Here is a 17,293-nt window from a genome sequence, read left to right as displayed (position 1 = left end):
AGAAACTAAAATCTCCTAAGCAGTGTTCTTGCCATTATGCCACCCAGCCACTCAAAGCAAGTGTTCTCTAGGCAGGGCTACACACACTGTTTTAAGAAAGAAAGAAGAAAAAAACTCCCTCTAAGTACTTACTTAAATAAGCAGATTCATCTCTTCAGTGACTATCAGCTAACCTTTACTGAGAAGGATGATGTATTGAACTCTTTACAGGCATTATTTCATATCATCCTCAAGTCAAACCTGTGGGAGTAGTTCTTAGTTCTTTCCCATTTGATTGATGAGGGAACAGACTCAAAGACTTCAAATAAGTTGCCCAAGGTCACAGGACTAGTAGGCAATGGAGCCAGAATTTATCCAAGGCCTGACTTGAGGCCCAGCTCTCAACAACTATGATACACTGCTTTTATGTGTCTCTTCCTTTTTCTCCCAAAATGTTTTTTTTTTGTTGTTTTTTTTGTTTTTGTCCCTTGGGGCTTAGGATCACTATACATATAGTACAGATACCTAATCACAGTTAGGGTTTCTGGAAGGGTAACTGCAAAAGAAAAACTGAAACCCACCTCCTCTCCACAAATGTTAAGACCCACTTGGACTACTTTTCCAAAGTCTAGGCCTTTGCTATCCTCCTGCATAAACCTCTTCTTTTTTCAGTAACATTAATCACCTCTTTTGTCACTCAATAACCCTAAATCAGATTTTGTTCAAAGGCAAAGGAAAGCACTGCTACCAACAATCATTTGGGACCCGAGATCCCTGGGCAGAGATGAGCCCAAGAGCTAAGCAAAGTTTCTACCAAAACTGCAATGAGGTTAACAGGGCACAGTAACACAATCTTGTACCTGATACTAGAAAACATGGAGAAAAACAAGGAGAGCAGAGGGAAAAATCTGTTGCAGGCCTGAGGTTGTTAAACAGGAAAAGAGTGAGGAAGGGATTTCCAGGCTGTCTTCTCCGCAGTCATTTCAAAGCCAATGCCCACCACCAATTAATCCAACACAAGGCACCCTTTCGAAATACCAGGACAAGGCAAAGCAAAGAGCCCCACCAGTCCGTCTCGAGTTGCCAGCCTCCGCAGCACTCCGTTTGTCTTACCCTTTTCCACCACTGAGGCAAATTCGAAAGGATTTTCCGCCCAGCCCCCCACCCCCGCCACCCACGCAGGGTGAATCTAGGGGAGGAGAGAACCCTACCTCACTTGGTGGGGACAGAAAGGGCACTCGTTTTCTTTCGGAGCAAGGAGGTAGAGGAGGAGAACACTGCAGAAAATAGAAAAAACTGGCCTTGGCAGGGGCTTGAAGGAGCGCAATTTAGTAGCTGCACTCACCCGGGTGAGACATGGGGATGACCTCATTGCGGGTCCCCGGGAAGTTAAAGATGACGGCTCCAGACGCCCCTCTCTCGTAGGCCAGATGGATCTTGTCTGCGAAGGTGCAGCCCCCTCCGCGCTGGATGAGGGCCAACCAAGAGACTTGCACGGTGTTCCCCCAGTACCCTGGGACCGTGGGCACAGTGAAATTCGTGTTCGGGTTACAGGCGTTGAGCGCCCCCGGCCCGTCGGGCGGTACCAGGACCCCAGCCACAGGCTCGAGCGGGGAATCCTGGCCGTACACGCCCTCCTCGCTCAGCTCCCACACGGTGCGGTTCACTCCGGTTTGCGGAACCCGCCAGGACACGTTGAGGTACGCTGTCCACACGGCTTCGGCTCCCCGGGAGCCCGGGGCTTGCGGACTCAGAGCCAGCAGGAAGCACCACGCCAGCAATCGGGAAAAGCGGCAGCCACAGCGGCAGGAGACCCAGGCCCCGGGCGGTGGCCCCATGGCGCGCGCGCTCGGCGGTTCCCTAGGGCCCCAGGCACGAGCTCTCCTAGCTCTCGGCAGGACCCTGGCCTTAACCAGGTGCGCGCCAGGTGGGGAGGGGTGCGGGGAAAGACTGACGCACGCTGCGAGCTAGGTTCGCGCCCAGAGGCACGTAGAGTCGGTAAAGACACTGCTGCAGATGCAGCTCTTCTCTGCTCCAGTCCTCTACGCTGCTGCTGCGGCCGCTTCGGGCGCTGGGGATTTAGCATGAAGCTCCGCCCAGCCGACTGGGGGTAGAGGTGGCTGGGAGGGAGGAAAGGACACTGCGGGATCCGCCTCTTAAAAGGGTAACAGGAGAGACAGGCATTAGAGTAGGATGTAAGGCTGTGTGGCCAGGTGTGTCGCGTGGTTTTAGGAAAGGTGGACAGGTGAAGAACTATAGAATCTGCGAACATGAAAAAAAAAAAAAAAAAAAAAAGCTCTCTGGTAGCATTCGAGTCCGTTTTGAATTGCAAGAATACATTTTTCATCCTAACATTTGCCTAAAGGGCGTTTCAGGCTTAAGGTGCCAGAATGTGAAACTTCTTATAAAAAGCACAGATCAGAAGGGTCTGAGTTGTAGTCAAGAGAATTTTGGTAGGTGCGTGGTGCTGGGGGCAAGCCCTTTACTGAGTTTCGGGGTGGGGGAGGGGGCAGGAAACGCGCGTAACCTTTTTTTTAACCTTCCTACTTTTCTGCCCCAAAGAAACCTCTTACCTGTGTATTTCCTTCTTACTCTTAGCCCATGCTTAATATATACTGCACCAGAGGCCCCTTATAAAAATAATTTTAGTCCTCAAAAAAGAATCCGTTTTCACACACCTCAAAACTAAGCCTCTTTTTATCTTACACAAACCAGGTTTATCCAAATGGAGATGTCTGTGCCATTCATGGCCTTAACTACATAATCTTTCTCCATTTCCCGGTAAATAAAAGGAGCCCGACTCCCCATGGCGATTCACTCAGGGCACTATTGCATTATGATTTCTCTTTACTATAAATGTAAAATTGTATGCACCCTGTCAGTTACTGCATTCAGTAGGTGCTCAGTAACTATGCATTAGATTAAATTGATAATACACCTCGTGTCTGACAGTTATGGATAACTTTTGACGTTGGGGAAATTCTCTGTGCCTCAGTTTCCTCATCAGCTGTAAAATAATAATAGCACCTACCTCTTAGTGTTGTTCAGATGATTAAATGAATTCATACACGTAAAGCACTTAAAACAAGTAGAATGTGAAAATTATATCTGTTAAATACTATTATTAAACAGGTTCAGGGACCCAATACTTTTTAAATAATCTTAAAGTTATTACATTGAGGTAATAATCAGAGAAAATTATGTTCAGAATGTTTAGCTTTAGCCACTTTTTCAGTTCAAAGAAATATAATTTACTTTATCCAGCCCAACATTTGTTAAATTACTGATCAATCACTCCCCCCTGTTCCTGGTCCAACATTTACTTAATAAATATTATTTCCAAAGATTAAACATGGGACAATTCTGCACTTGATACTTTTATAGCTTGAGAGAAACCTAGTGGAAAATTAACACCATAATCAAAGCATGGCATTCCCAACTACTGATGATGTTAATCTCTAAAAAAAATTACCTAGGGGAAAAGAGAAGGGTAGGATCAGCCACCTCTATGAAATGGCACAATTCCAGAAATTGTCTGAATTTGTTAGTGAAGAGCTCTCAAAATTCAGTCACTATTATCTGCATTACAATCAACTATGTATATTGTGCTTTGAAGAAACAATGTGTTCAAAACAAAAGATATCTTTTATAAGGTACCTACAAAATGAAGTTTGGAGAGACATTCACTAACATTCATTCTTTTCTTAAATATTTATTGCACATCCACTACACGTCAGCCATGGGCTAAGCCTTGGGGTAAAAAAAAAAATCAAATAAAACATGAACTCTGCTCTCAAAAAGCTCATAAATGAGCTTTGACGATCAAACAAGCAAACTGACGATTGCAGTATAGAGTGCTATATGTATATAGTGTCGGTGGTCTGAGAGAAGTATGCATAGGGCAATAATGGGTAATAGAGAAGAGGAACCTAACCCAGATTGGGAAGTAAGGAAAAGCTTCCCAGAGGAGGTTATACCTGTGCTGAGTTTGAGAGGGTTAGCCTGTCTAGGTAAAGAACAATACAAGGAAAGGCATGAAACTGAAAATGGTGGGTAACAACAAGTACAGGCTTTACAAGGCTCTATAAACACAAAATGGTTGGACGGAACCCAGAGTACAAGAGATAAAGTTAGAAGTCCACAGATTTAGTTCTTGAGAGTCCTTTAGGTAAAGCTGGGGAGTTTGAACTTTATCCAAAAGCAATGAGTAATATAATCAGGGTTTAAACAGGGAGTAATATATAATCACATTTGAATTTTAGAGATCATTATATCTTCTCTGTGGATAATAGATGGGGAGGGACAAGAGTAGAAACAGGGCGCACAGATAGGAGGTTGTTGGCAGTGATCCAGGTGAGAGATGAAGGTAGGCTGGACTAGGCAGGTAGTGGGGATGAAGATAAGTATACAGATTGGGAATGTATTTTGGAGGTAGAATCAACAGGACTTGTTTGGAGGATGAAAGAGAGAAAAGTGTTAGGGATTGCTCGGAGGTTTTTGGCTTGGAAGAGTGGATAACGATCAGGAGGAGGGTTTTCAACATATAGAGCTGGTAGGAGGGAGAGATGACTTCAGTTTAGATATTTTGATTTTGAGGGACCTATGACATAACTAGGTAGAACTCTCAGGGAGTTGGATTTTCTGATTACTGAACACCTACTAAGTGCAAGAAACCGGAGAGACGCGGGTATACAGAAACAAAAGAAACAGTCCCTGCCCTCAATGAGTTCACAGTTTAGTAGAAAATTCAGAGAGGTAAACAGATGATAAGGGTACGGAGTAATAAATGTTATGACTGAGGAAAGCATAAGATGCTATGGCAACATAGGTGTGGCTGAGTCTTTAAGAACAAACAAGAGTTAATCAAACAAAGAGAGTAAGAATATTCAGGCATAAGCAGTAGTATATTACATGAGAACACCAGGGAATATCCAGGGAACTAACATGTAGTAGTTAGGTATGGCTGAGATGTAAGTCGCGAAGGGGGAGCCAAGGGAAGTAACACTGGTCAAGTAGGTTGTGCCAGAACATGAAGAGTTTAGAAAACTATGTTAAAGAGTGTAGACTAGATACACATGCACACATATGCACACATAATACACATACATAAAGTAAATATGGCAAAATAATAATTGTTGAATCCAGGTCATGGGTATGTAGGTGATCATTGTACTATTTTTCAACTTTTCTTAAACTTTAAAGTGTATTTAAACACTTTAAAAAAGAAAGTGTATTTTAAACTTTCTGTAATGATGAGTTTAAAATTGTGACTTTATATTAAAGTCTGTGGAACAAATGAATATGATCAGACCTAGGCTTAAAGAGATCTCTGGATTGTATGAGGGCAAGACAGGACACAGCGACTAGTGAGGAGGCTAGCATCGCCAGCACTATTCTGCAGGTCTAGTCCAACTGTGGAGATGGAAGTATCAGACTATCATAACTTGATAACATGAACCATTAAAATCATCCTATGAACTCCCCTTGCTACAAGTTCATCCTCACCAAGCAACCTTCTTATTATCATTTAGCTCCTCATGTAAATATGCCTACAGAGAGATAATGCACTGATGGGCAAACACTAGTATCTGGTCTAGTTATGCTTCTCATTATAAATTAATCAGTTGGCATTCTGGCTTATATATTGGTCTCTTGTGAATTTGGTTAAGTGTGAGCCAATCCCCAGGAGCCCACTTTTTTGTTATACTACCAATCAAATTTCAAAGCTTACAAAGATAAGAACCAGACTGTAGATCATGACTGTATCAAAGTCCTTCCACGCTATGGACACTTGTCTGGGTAACTCTCTAGCTTTCCCCAGCCATATCCCTCTGTCTCACTGTTATTTCTTTTCAAACTGCAACAGAGCCTGGCTGCTAGGAATGAGGTCAGCATCGTCAGAGAGCTCCTGAGAAGTGAAGAATCTCGGGTCCCACCCCAGTCCTCCTGAATCAGAATCTACATTTTTCCCCCCATTCTTCCGCCTCCTCCCCCACTCCGGTTCAAGCCGTTGTTTCTCAGCCTAGTTGTGTAGGACACAGCTCCCTGGCCCATGCTGGTGTTATGAGCCTTGTGCTCCCCCCCCGCTGAGGTAGTCAGTTGTCGGTCATCGGTGGGCCGCTCATAGCTCACGGCAGCTCTCGCCAGTTGCTGGCCACTCACACTGGGTACCGGCCGCTCCTGGCAACACACAGTAGCCCACGGCAGTACACAGCAGCCCGTGGCAGCCCATGGCAGCTCACGCGACCTTTGACTGCTCACAGCAGCCCAGCTCTTGGGAGAGCCATTGTTCACAATCTTAGCTGTGGAAGGCGCATCTCACTGGCCCATGTGGGAATCGAACTGGCAACCTCAGTGTTAGGAGCACGTGCTCCAACCACCTGAGCCACCGGGCTGGCCCAGAATCTGCGTTTTAACAAGATTCCCAGGTGATTCATACATACACGTAAGTTTGAGAAGCCCTGGCGTAGACTAGAGTATTCCTGATGGGTAGCCAGCATCTACCCTCAGCAAGAATACTCCCAGTGTTAGAGCTTACTACCTCACAAAGCACCATATCCTGAGTAGTACTACACATTTTTTGTTGGAAAGTTCATATAAATGTAGTTTGACTTTGCGGTAGTCCTTTCTCCACCCAACTCTTCCAAGTTCAGCTGCATCGCCACCAAACCAAGGCCTTCGGTCTGAGCAGTTTCCCTATACCAGACCTTACCTTATTCCTGACCCTCAAACCAAATTTACTAGTCCTAGATGTATTCCCCCAGGACCCTGTTTTTAAGGTTAACAACTGCCACTATTCATTGAGCATCTACTGTGTGCTTTACATGCATTATCTCATTTAACTCTCACAACCATCCATTATTATTCCCATGTTCAGAAAAGGAAACTGGCTCAGAGAGAATTAGCAACTTGCCTACAATCATATAGCTAGCAACTGAATCAAATTAGGATTCCAATGCATTTCTGACTATAAGTATTAATAGCTGATAATGACTAAGTAGCTTCCTTAGGGAGAGTGGCATTTGCATTTTAACATTGCCTTGCACCAAACAAAGAAAGTTCAAGTGAAATGTTTTCTTGTGTGCATTTCAGGCACTGGGACCAGTGAGGGAGATATATTTGGGCCAGGAGCCTTTTTGAACTCCTCAAATCCTACCACAAAGACTAGTCCTGCCAAATATTTGTATCAGCAATACTGAACAGAAAGCTGTCCTGAGCGGTGCACTATCTAATGATGAACTGATAAACAGAGCAGCATCCTGTAGAAACAGCAGGGGCACCATTGCAACCGATTAAGTTTCCAATTACACTTAGTTTCTGCAGAGGTGCAGAGATGGACGGACGATAGTGAAAAATCACATCTGGCTTCTTACCATCAAATAAATGACAAAGCACCATCTGGGACAACTAGTGTCCTGCATCTAAGTGATGCTGTGGCTACACAGCTTGACAGTATAAATGTAGAGAATGTGTGGAGAAGGGATGGCAGTAAATTTCCAGCCCTGACAGCTGCTCTATGGAGAGCAAGAAGAAAACGATGGGGGTGTGGAGACAGCGAGCAGCCAAAGAAAACAAAACAAAAAGCCTAAGTGTGATATTGCAGCATACTTTCAAATAATACAACATCACTGGTAAATGCAGGTAAAACTCAGTCAGCTCAAGTGGGTATATAACCATTAGAAAACATAATTTTTTAAAACGAAGCATTCATACACTCAAAGAAAAGAGAATTTCAGACAGGGGCTTCACAACAGTAGATGTATCTGAAACTGATAGCAGTCTTTTCACACCCATAACATTAATGGCTACCATTGAGAGCTTACTATGGGCCACATACTTTATACCTATGACATAAGTATTATATGCTACATCTTACAGAAGAAGAAACTGAGACTTAGGTTAAGTAACTTATTGAGGTCACCCAAGGTAACCGAATGACAAAATTGGAATTTGTGTCTTAGTACAAAACTACACTCTTCCCATTGGAGCACTTTCCACTCTATACATTACTATCTTCAAAAGTAGACGTAGGACGGAAACATATTTATTGAGAACCCACTATGTGCCAGATACTTCACATCCGTTAATTATATCATTTGATTTTTTATAACAGGTAATTCAATTTTACTATACAGTAATTCCCATTTTTCAGATGAGGAAAATGAGGTTCAGGAAGGTGAATTATTTTGCCAGAGGTAACACAGCTAGTAAGTGGCAGAGGTGGAATTCACATGGGAGTGTGTTTGACTCCAAATTCTATGCCATTTTCACTCTGCTGTACTACCTTTCCACATACATAGTGAGGGTATTATTACAAGGTGGAAAGAATGAGTGTTTTTCAGCCACATCCAGTAACACGTTTTAGCACACTAAGAACCCCCTCACCAGAGGGCCCTGATTTCCTGCTGAGGAGCCCCAGAGACCCTAGATAACAGAGATTATGAGAGCACATTTAGTAAAGTGCGTCATCATCATTCATAAATGTCTACATCTTCAGTTGTACACAGTAGCTCACATGAGTGTGTGGAGAAGAGTGCCTGAAACTGTGCAGAAAGGGTGTTTTATGTCCACCGATGGAAACTGGTACAGAAAGGACTTGTGTTAGTGGAGGACAATGCAGAAAATTTAAGCTAAATTGTGTTGACTTGATTGCTTCTGGGGCATCAGATTAGCTATTTTGGGTTTGGGGAGATGATTGAGGGGATCCAAGATTGCTAAAGAGGGATAAGAGTGGGGGAGGGCCCAAGGCATGGGGGCAGGAATGGCTTCAGGGAAAACTTGGGCAGGGAAGGTGCTGGAGGGAATGATGGACATGAGTGGTTTTTACCCTGGACTGTGGTGTCAGGACAATCTATTTGGGAGACTCATCTGGTCTCATGCAGTCTGCTTTCCTTCCTTTTCAGGTTTCTGGTAAGATGAAGACTTCAAAGAATTACATTTGTGGGTACAAGAGATTTATGTATATGTTATTTAAAAAAACCCCAATTACTTGGGGAAACTGGGAGAGAAAAAATGTTTTTAATAAATTGTGCCCTATAGATATGACCACATATTTCATGTTTACTTCCAATTCATTCATACTATTCATTAGACTAGATCCACAGAACTCCCCCATTCCATTCTGTTATTTTTAACTTTGCTGGTTATGTGACACCGAGGAAGTTTCTCTTTCGTCTTTCTCCACTACAAAAAAAAGGGGGGAAAATAACAACAAAAAATTGCATATATATATTTGAACCACTTAATGTTCCTTCAGATTAAAGCCTAACAAATCAAATAGTATATGTAAAATAAATATCTATGATCCTGCCACTGCCTGTGACAAATGACAGAAGAGCTGTAGAAGAGAGTTGCCTTGGCAGGCATGGATAGGATCATTTTACTAAGTTAGGGAGGAGTTAAGTGCTTAGAAATGCACGTGGACAGTAAGTGTTTTTTAACCTACAGACAGAATGGGAGTGTTTCTTAATGGGGATCGAATTTGATTCCTAGCAAAGCTGGGGCTTCTGAAAAGCAATTTAAGAATAAATATACTTAGATAGTAGTACATAATCACAATCACCTACTGAGGCCAAGCCTTGCCCTTTAGAAGCTAAAGTCTGCCTGAGTGTGGGCAAAGGCAGCCTTTGTATTCCAAGGGGCAAAGTCACAAATCCACAGCTGTCAACTATATGCATTAGGATTAGCTGCAGCTGGTCAGGGCTCAAAATTGATCAATAACTCGGAGTAAACAAGTATCTGGCAATAAGTGACAAGGTGCTAGCACATAGTTGAGACAACTGAAATTGTTTGGCTTACCACTTGCGATTCACACAGTAATTAAGTTCTGTCACAACAGAATTAGGTAAGTGTTATGGTTTTGTTGGTTGCAGGAAATAGGCAAGGGACAAGCAGGGTATTTTCAAGAAAAGGACATTTTATGGCTACAAAAATTACTTTAGTTTGACTTCATCACAAATCATGCAGTAACGTATAGGAAATTTAATGAGGAAAAATACTAATGGGAACATCAAAAGGAAAAACATGCCCAGATCCATTAACCCACAGCACACTGTGGAATCCATAAAATCACTTCTCCCTCAGCTGATAATCTTCCAATTAGTGTGCATTAAGTACACTTTTTTCTTAAGCTGTCTCCATGGAACTTTGGGTGCAGATAGCATCAGTATTCTTCATGTTCTTCATAGAAAACTAGTTCAGAAGCAGAAGTCAGTGACTACTTAATATTCTGGAAGTTGTCAACTCTGGAACCACAGAACACCTTTTACCAGAGGCAATGAGGTGGCTCAGCAAGGTTTGCTTTTTGTGGGGGAAAAAGAGAGAGAGAGAGAGAGAGAGAGACAAAGACAGAGAAAGCAGAAATTGAAATCCTGAAGCTCTTGTTTGTTTGAAGAAGAGGCTCTTCAAGTTTACCTTCAGTGATCCTACAAGTTCATTAAATGTCTTCATTTTTCTTAGGTGGTGATGTTTGAGGTGTTTAGAGACCTGGTGAGAGCCTATGTTTGGGCCCTACATGGTGTTTTGGGCACAGCACCCTGCTGATTTTAGGACCTTCTATTTTGCTGAATTCAAGGCAGGATGAAACCTTTTCAGCACACACATTCCAGGAAGCAGGTTATCTTATATTAGTGCTTTTAATCATGCCCCACATATGGCATTTTCAGCAGAGGTCTTCAAGTTCCAAGACAGACAGGTAATAGTCAATTCCTTAAAAGTAGCATACTGGAAAGTGGATTTATAATGCCTGCTGGATTTATAGTCCAGCTTTCTTTTTAACAGAATCTTACCCCTGCCACTGCAAGTTGTTTGGTAGCAATGAAGAAGCTAAAAATAAGCACACTTTCTGGGGAAAAAAATGTGCTACACTAATCCCGTGTGATCACGGCAATTAGTATACAAATTTAGGAATAAAACATTTTTACTAACCTTGACCTTCTGGGCTGTCTGGCATACAAAATTGTAAGTGATAAGCATCTGTGGGCATATAGGAATAATAATTTTCTCTTTTGGAGTTTTAGTGATTTTAAAAGAAAATTCACCCATTCTGTAATTTATTCATTAGAATAATAAACATTTTTAGAGCTTCTAATGTCTACAGAGTCTTATGATAGTTGCTGGGGAAGATAAAAAGACGAATGCAACAAGGTCCCTCCATTAAGTATCTCAGACTACGGGGGGTAAACTGTATCAAGACAAATTTTGTGGGCCCTCTCTTTGTTTTTGCCTGTATACATTTAGATTATCAGCAGTACAAGCTTTAATTGAAAACAGTCTAATCTCAATTAGTCTACTAATAGAGAAGTGATGTTAATTTTCTCTTAGACTGCTGTAAATAGCCTTCTAACTGGTCTCCCCGCTTTTAGTCTTTCCCCCACTCCAAATCATTCTTTTTTTTCTCCAATTGATTAATAATCTTTTTTTTTAATTTTATTAAATTTATTGGGGTGACAAATCATTCTTCATATTATACTTTCTAAAACATAGCTATGGTTATGCCACTTCTCATTGCATATTGAAGTAAATATAAATTTCTAAACTTGGGAGGCTAGGCCCTCAACAATCTAGGTCCATCTGACCACTGCCCCCTTTATGCCTTCACTGTATTTGACACATGAGCTGTATTATATATAGCATCTTCCGTACTGTGCTGTATTTATTTACTGACATACCAATCTTCTCCACCAGAGACTGAGTTACTTGAGAGGAGGAACCATGTATTTTTCTTCTTTGTGGCCAAGCTCTTAGCTTGGCATGTTAGAGTATGTTTGAAGAGCAAGTAAACAGATGGCAAGAACTGGAGGACAGGCTGGCTAGTTTGCTGGCTAGGTGGTATGCATTTTTTTTTACTGTTTTTAAAGTATAATTTATATAGAGTAAAATTCACCCTTTTTAGTGTACAGTTCAATACATTTTGACAAACATATACAGTCATGTAGGCACTACCACAGTCAAGATATAGAACAGTTTCATCACCCCCAAAATTCCCTCTTGCTGTGCCTTTGTAGGAAAACCCTTCCCCCCACTCTTAACCCCTGGCAACCCCTTGTCTATTTTCTGTCCCCATAATTTTGCATTTTCCAGAATGTCATATAAATTGAATCATTCCATATGTAGCTGTTTGTGTCTGACTTTTTTCACTTAGTGCAATGCATTTGAGATTCATCCATGCTATTGCGTTGGCATGGCATTTAAACACAAGAGAGGTCAGAGAGATGGCTGCTGTGAGGGGGCTACTGTGAAAGTCCTGTGTGAGTATAGCAGCAGGAATGTTTGCTTCTGACTCAAGGAATTAGGGGAGATTTCATAGAGAAAGTAACATCTGAGCAGGGCCTTGAGAGATAGTTGTGGTTTTGCTAGGTACACATAGTAAGGGAAAATATTTCAGTAAAGGATATAGCAGGAACAAAAATTCAGAGTCCGAAAAGAGCAGAGCAGATTTGGAGAACATTATTTCAATTTGGCTAGAGCACAAGAGGGGCAATAGTGGGAGATAGGACAGCAAAGTTAGGTCAGGGCTTTGTTGACCTCGAATAACATATTTAGGAGTTTGGTCTTGATTTGTTAAGCAGTGGAAGTGGACAGCCATTGCAGGCTTTTGACTCAAGCTCTTTTCAGAGGAGAATAAATAGTGCTGTCTGCTGGTCATTCCGCTGCCTTGCCTGAGCTGAAGGAGGCTGCTCTTTGTCCGAGTGGGTATACAAAGGTGACTTTTAAAACAAGGCAACAAATGACATCTAAATATATCAAAAGCATACCAAGGATGTATAATATCTGTACTATCAGTACGTGCTAGAAAATGTATTCATGAAATGACTGAATCCAGTATCTACCAGTGGCCTCTTATCTTTCCGTTCATTTGTATTCTCTCAATTCTCTCTATGGTCAAGTTATCCTGGATCTTATTTTCCTAGTTCTCCACAGAAACATCTTCACTGGGGTAAGTAAGAATTAATGTTAGGGCTTCTGTTTTAGCAGATAAGCAATAAATAATTCCAGTTGAACAGCATTTCTTTCTTTTGTAAGACCAAACTATCCAGTGATAGTACTCAAATTCCTATGTAAAAATTACTCATTCCTACTTTAGATGTGTTTTTTTGTTTGTTTGTTTGTTTTTCTGGGACAAAAACAGACGTTTCACCACCGAGGATATGCAGATGGCAAATAAGCACATGAAAAGATGTTCAACATCATTAACCATTAGGGACATGCAAACGAAAACCATGTGATACCACTGCATACCCACCAGAAAGAGATTAAAAAAAAGGAAAATAGTACCAAATTATGGCGAGAATGTGGAGAAACTGGATCACACATACACATACATTGTTGGTGGAAATGTAAAATGGTACAGCAACTCTGGAAAACAGTCTGGCAGTTCCTTATAAAACCAAACATGCAATTAACATATGACTCAGCAATTTCAGCCATGGGCCTTTATCTCAGATAAATGAAAATTTCTGTTCACTAAAAGCTGTATGTGACTGTTCATAGCAGCTTCATCCATAATTGCCTCAAACTGGAAATAACCCAAATAGGTGAACGGTTGAACAAACTGTGATACTTTGATACCATAGAATACTACTCAAAGGAACGAACTATGAATATAAGCAACAATCTGTATGAATCCAGAGAATTAGACTGAGTGAAAAAAGTCATTCCAAAAAGATTACATACAGTATAATTCTATTTATATAATATTTTTGAGATGAAAACATTATAGTAATGGAGATCAGATTAGTGGTTGCCCAGAGTTAAGAAGGTGTGGGGTGGAGATGTGTGTTGCTAAAAAAGGGCAACATGAGGGAGCCCTGTGGTGATGGAACTTTTCTGAATCTTGACTGTGGTGGTGGTCACATGAACCTACACATGTGATAAAATTGCATAGAACATACAATTTTGTACATGTAAAACTAGTAAAATCCAAATAAGTTGGGTGGATTGTATCAGTTGCAATCTCCTGGTTGTGATATTGTATCATACTTATGTAAGGTGATTCCATTGTGGGAAACTGGGTGAACAGTAGAAAGGATCTCTATTTCTTTCAATTACATTTGAATCTACAATTTTCCCAAACAAAGAGGTTTTTTTTCGTTGTTGTTGTTTTTAAAGAGGAATATGTGTTGGTTGTAGAAATGCATATAATACATTACTTGAATTTAACTTCAGGAAAAGATCTTTTATTTTGCTGAAGAATTTGGATGTTTTCTTATGACATAAAATTAAAAAAAAAAAAAAAAGCCGTGCTTCTAGTTTCAACTATGTAGTCAGGAAACTTAGAGCCCAAACAGGAGCAGTTATTTCTGCTTCTGCTAGAGAGTGGTTCTTAACCTCTTTTTGGGTCAGAGTTACTTCTGAAAATTTGATGAAACCTATGTACAGAATACATAAACATACAATTTTGTGCACAATTTCAAGGAATTCAATGGACCTCATGAAGCTTATCCAGTGACTCCATGTTAATGTTCCTCTATTGCTATGCTGTTCAATATGGTAGCCAATAGCCTGACATGGCTATTTAAAATTGAATAAAATTAAAAATTCATTTCTTCAGGCACATTAGCCACATTCAAATGCTCAATAGTCACAGGTGGCTAGTTGTATGTACTGGACATCACAGAGATAGTTCTCTTGGATAGCATTGCTCTAAAACATTTAGAATAAGATTTACTTTATTTTTGACATTATAAAGATTGTATTATTTAAATATTTCCTTCACATTTCAATGGTTTTCTTAATCACCTAAGCTATGAGAGACTTTCCTAGACTCTCTTGAAGCTGGTCTGACTGGGGAGGAGGATTTTTATATATTCTAAGACATCTTAAAATATAAAGTTTTGTTATCCAGGAAATTATTGTCTGAGAGTTTGATTCTACTTGATGATTTTGATATATAATCATTGGCCCCTATACAGAAAAGAAGGATATTCCAAGAATACCAAGATGTCATGAGTGCAATTTAAAGACTTTGGAGTGGAAAGAGGTTTTCATTCTAACAAGAGAAAGAGGAAGAGAATTGTTATATTGAAATATCTATGGCCTGGTGATATATTTTATCCATGTCTTTGTTATCATCAGTCTTTCTTAATATGTTTTTTAAACTGCAATACTCCTGGAATTTTAATATTGTAATCAAAGTTAGTGGTGCCATAATAAATGAACCAAATGAATGTCTAAAGTTGCAGCATCACAATTCAGATGTCCATTGTATGTTTGTATTTGTTTTTGTTGTATCCTATTTATTTCACCTTCTTCATTTAAAAAATATTAAAGTCTAGTTGACATACAATATTGTATTAGTTTCAGGTGTACAACATAGTGATTTGACATTTATATACTTTACAGTGTGATCACCACGATAAATCTAGTAACCATCTGTCACCATACAAAGTTTTTATGATATTATTGACTATATTTCCTGGGCTGTACACTACATCTCTGTGGCTTATTTATTTTATAATTGAAATAAAAAACTTCTACACAGCGAAGGAAGCCATCAACAAAACAAAAAGACATCCTAGTGAATGGGAGAAGATACTTGCCAAAGATACATCTGATAAGGGGTTAATATCCAAAATTTATTTTAAAAACTCATATAACTCAACATCAAAAAAGGAAGAAAAAAAAAAGCCAAACAAACATCCCAATTAAAAAATGAGCAGAGAACATGAAGAGACATTTCTCTAAAGAGGACATACAGCTGGCCAATACACATATGAAAAGATGCTCAATGTCACTGATCATCAGAGAAATGCAAATAAAAAGCACAATGAGAGACGACCTCACATCAGGCTATTATAAAAAAAAAATCAACAAATAACAAGAGTTGGCGAGGATGTGGAGAAAAGGGAACTCTTGTGCACTGGTGGTGGGATTGTAAATTGGTGCAGCCACTATGGAAAACAGTATGGAAGATCCTCAAAAATTTAAAAATAGAACTACCATAAGACCCAGCAATTCTACTTCTGGTTATTTATCCAAAGAAAACAAAAACACCAATTCAAAAGGTACATGCACCCCTATGTTCATTACAGCATTATTTACAATAGCCAAGATACGGAAGCAACATAGGTGTTTATCAATAGATGAACAGATAGACAAGATTGTGATAAAAAATATAGTGAATGTTTAAATTTTAAAAAAATTATTACAGTAAGACACATTGCCATTAATCCCCTTCAAAACACTCCCCCTCACTTTGAACACACTTACCCATCATTGTTGCCACTTTCTGAAGCAGTTCTGGAAGTCCTCATTCATGAGCATCTTTAGTTGTGCTGTCGTGGCTGCCTTGATGTCCTGAATCAATTCAAAATGTTTAACTTTCATGGTGATTTTGATTTGGGGGAAGAGCCAGAAGTCACATGGTACCAGATTCAGTGAAGAAGGTGGATGAGGACACACCATAGTGTTTTTATTTGACAGGAATGACTGTACTAGGGGTGATGTGTGACATGGAGCCTTTCCTGTTGTGATCACAAAATATGGTGAATGCTACTGCCGAGTGCCATCCAACGGAAACACAGGGATCTTCAATATGGGAAGTGGCACGTTGAACCTTAGTAACAGTGTGTGACAAGTTTTAACTTGTTCGCTGCTGTCAGTCGGGTGTGAACTATGGTTGGGAGGTGTGTTTTAAAGTGTGCATCATCCTCCATCATGACAATGCTCCGTGTCACACATGGCTTCTGGTACGGCAATTTCTATCATATAAAAACATTGTGGTGTGTCCCCATCCACCTTATTCACCGGATCTGGTACTGCGCGACTTCTGGCTCTTCCCCAAAGTCAAAATGATTCAGCACATTGACGCAGCCATGACAATGCAACTAAAGACACTCACAGAAGAGGACATCCAGAACTGCTTCAGAAAGTGGCAAGAACGATGGGATAAGTGTGTCTGAAGCGAGGGGAAGTGTTTTGAGGGGGATTAATGGCAATGTGTCTTTTACTGTAATACATTTTTGTTTAAACATTTACTGTATTGTTTAATGACACCACACATATCCAATGGAATATTACACTGCTATAAAAAGAATGAAATCTTGCCATTTTTGACAACATGAATGGATGGGTAAAAAATGAGATTTACTGTACTTAAAAAAATCAATTCCATGTACTTATACCTTCAAGAATATTTCAGCTGCATGAAGACTCTGTGTGGCCTATCTGTGCGCCTTCAAGGACCCCAGCCTAAGAAGCCCCTCTTTAGATGGATTCTACCTTATCCATAAATGTTTTATTTTGTATTGGGTTTAAGCAAGAGGATAATTTAAATCCCTTGTGAATTAGGTGGGCTATAGATCCTAAAGTTTTA

General features: G+C 40.3%; 1 protein-coding gene across 2 annotated transcripts in view; it reads right to left on the bottom strand.

Annotated features, from left to right (window-relative positions):
* Window positions 1-17,293, bottom strand: part of RNF128 (ring finger protein 128) — a 128,947-nt gene that overhangs the window by 86,394 nt on the left and 25,260 nt on the right. Inside the window, exon 1 of one of the 2 annotated variants that reach the window (XM_074323512.1) lies at window positions 1,325-2,058. The exons of the other annotated variant lie outside the window; for it this stretch is intronic. Within the exon in view, the coding sequence (XP_074179613.1) occupies window positions 1,325-1,817 (493 nt within the window). The 5' untranslated portion in view covers window positions 1,818-2,058. Of the gene's footprint in view, window positions 1-1,324; window positions 2,059-17,293 lie in introns of those variants that run through there. 2 annotated transcript variants of the gene reach the window in all.

Source organism: Rhinolophus sinicus, chromosome X, assembly GCF_036562045.2.
Source record: "Rhinolophus sinicus isolate RSC01 chromosome X, ASM3656204v1, whole genome shotgun sequence".
Lineage (NCBI taxonomy): Eukaryota > Metazoa > Chordata > Mammalia > Chiroptera > Rhinolophidae > Rhinolophus > Rhinolophus sinicus.
The sequence above is the reverse complement of the archived record's forward strand: the minus strand, read 5'-3'. Positions and strand labels throughout refer to the sequence as shown.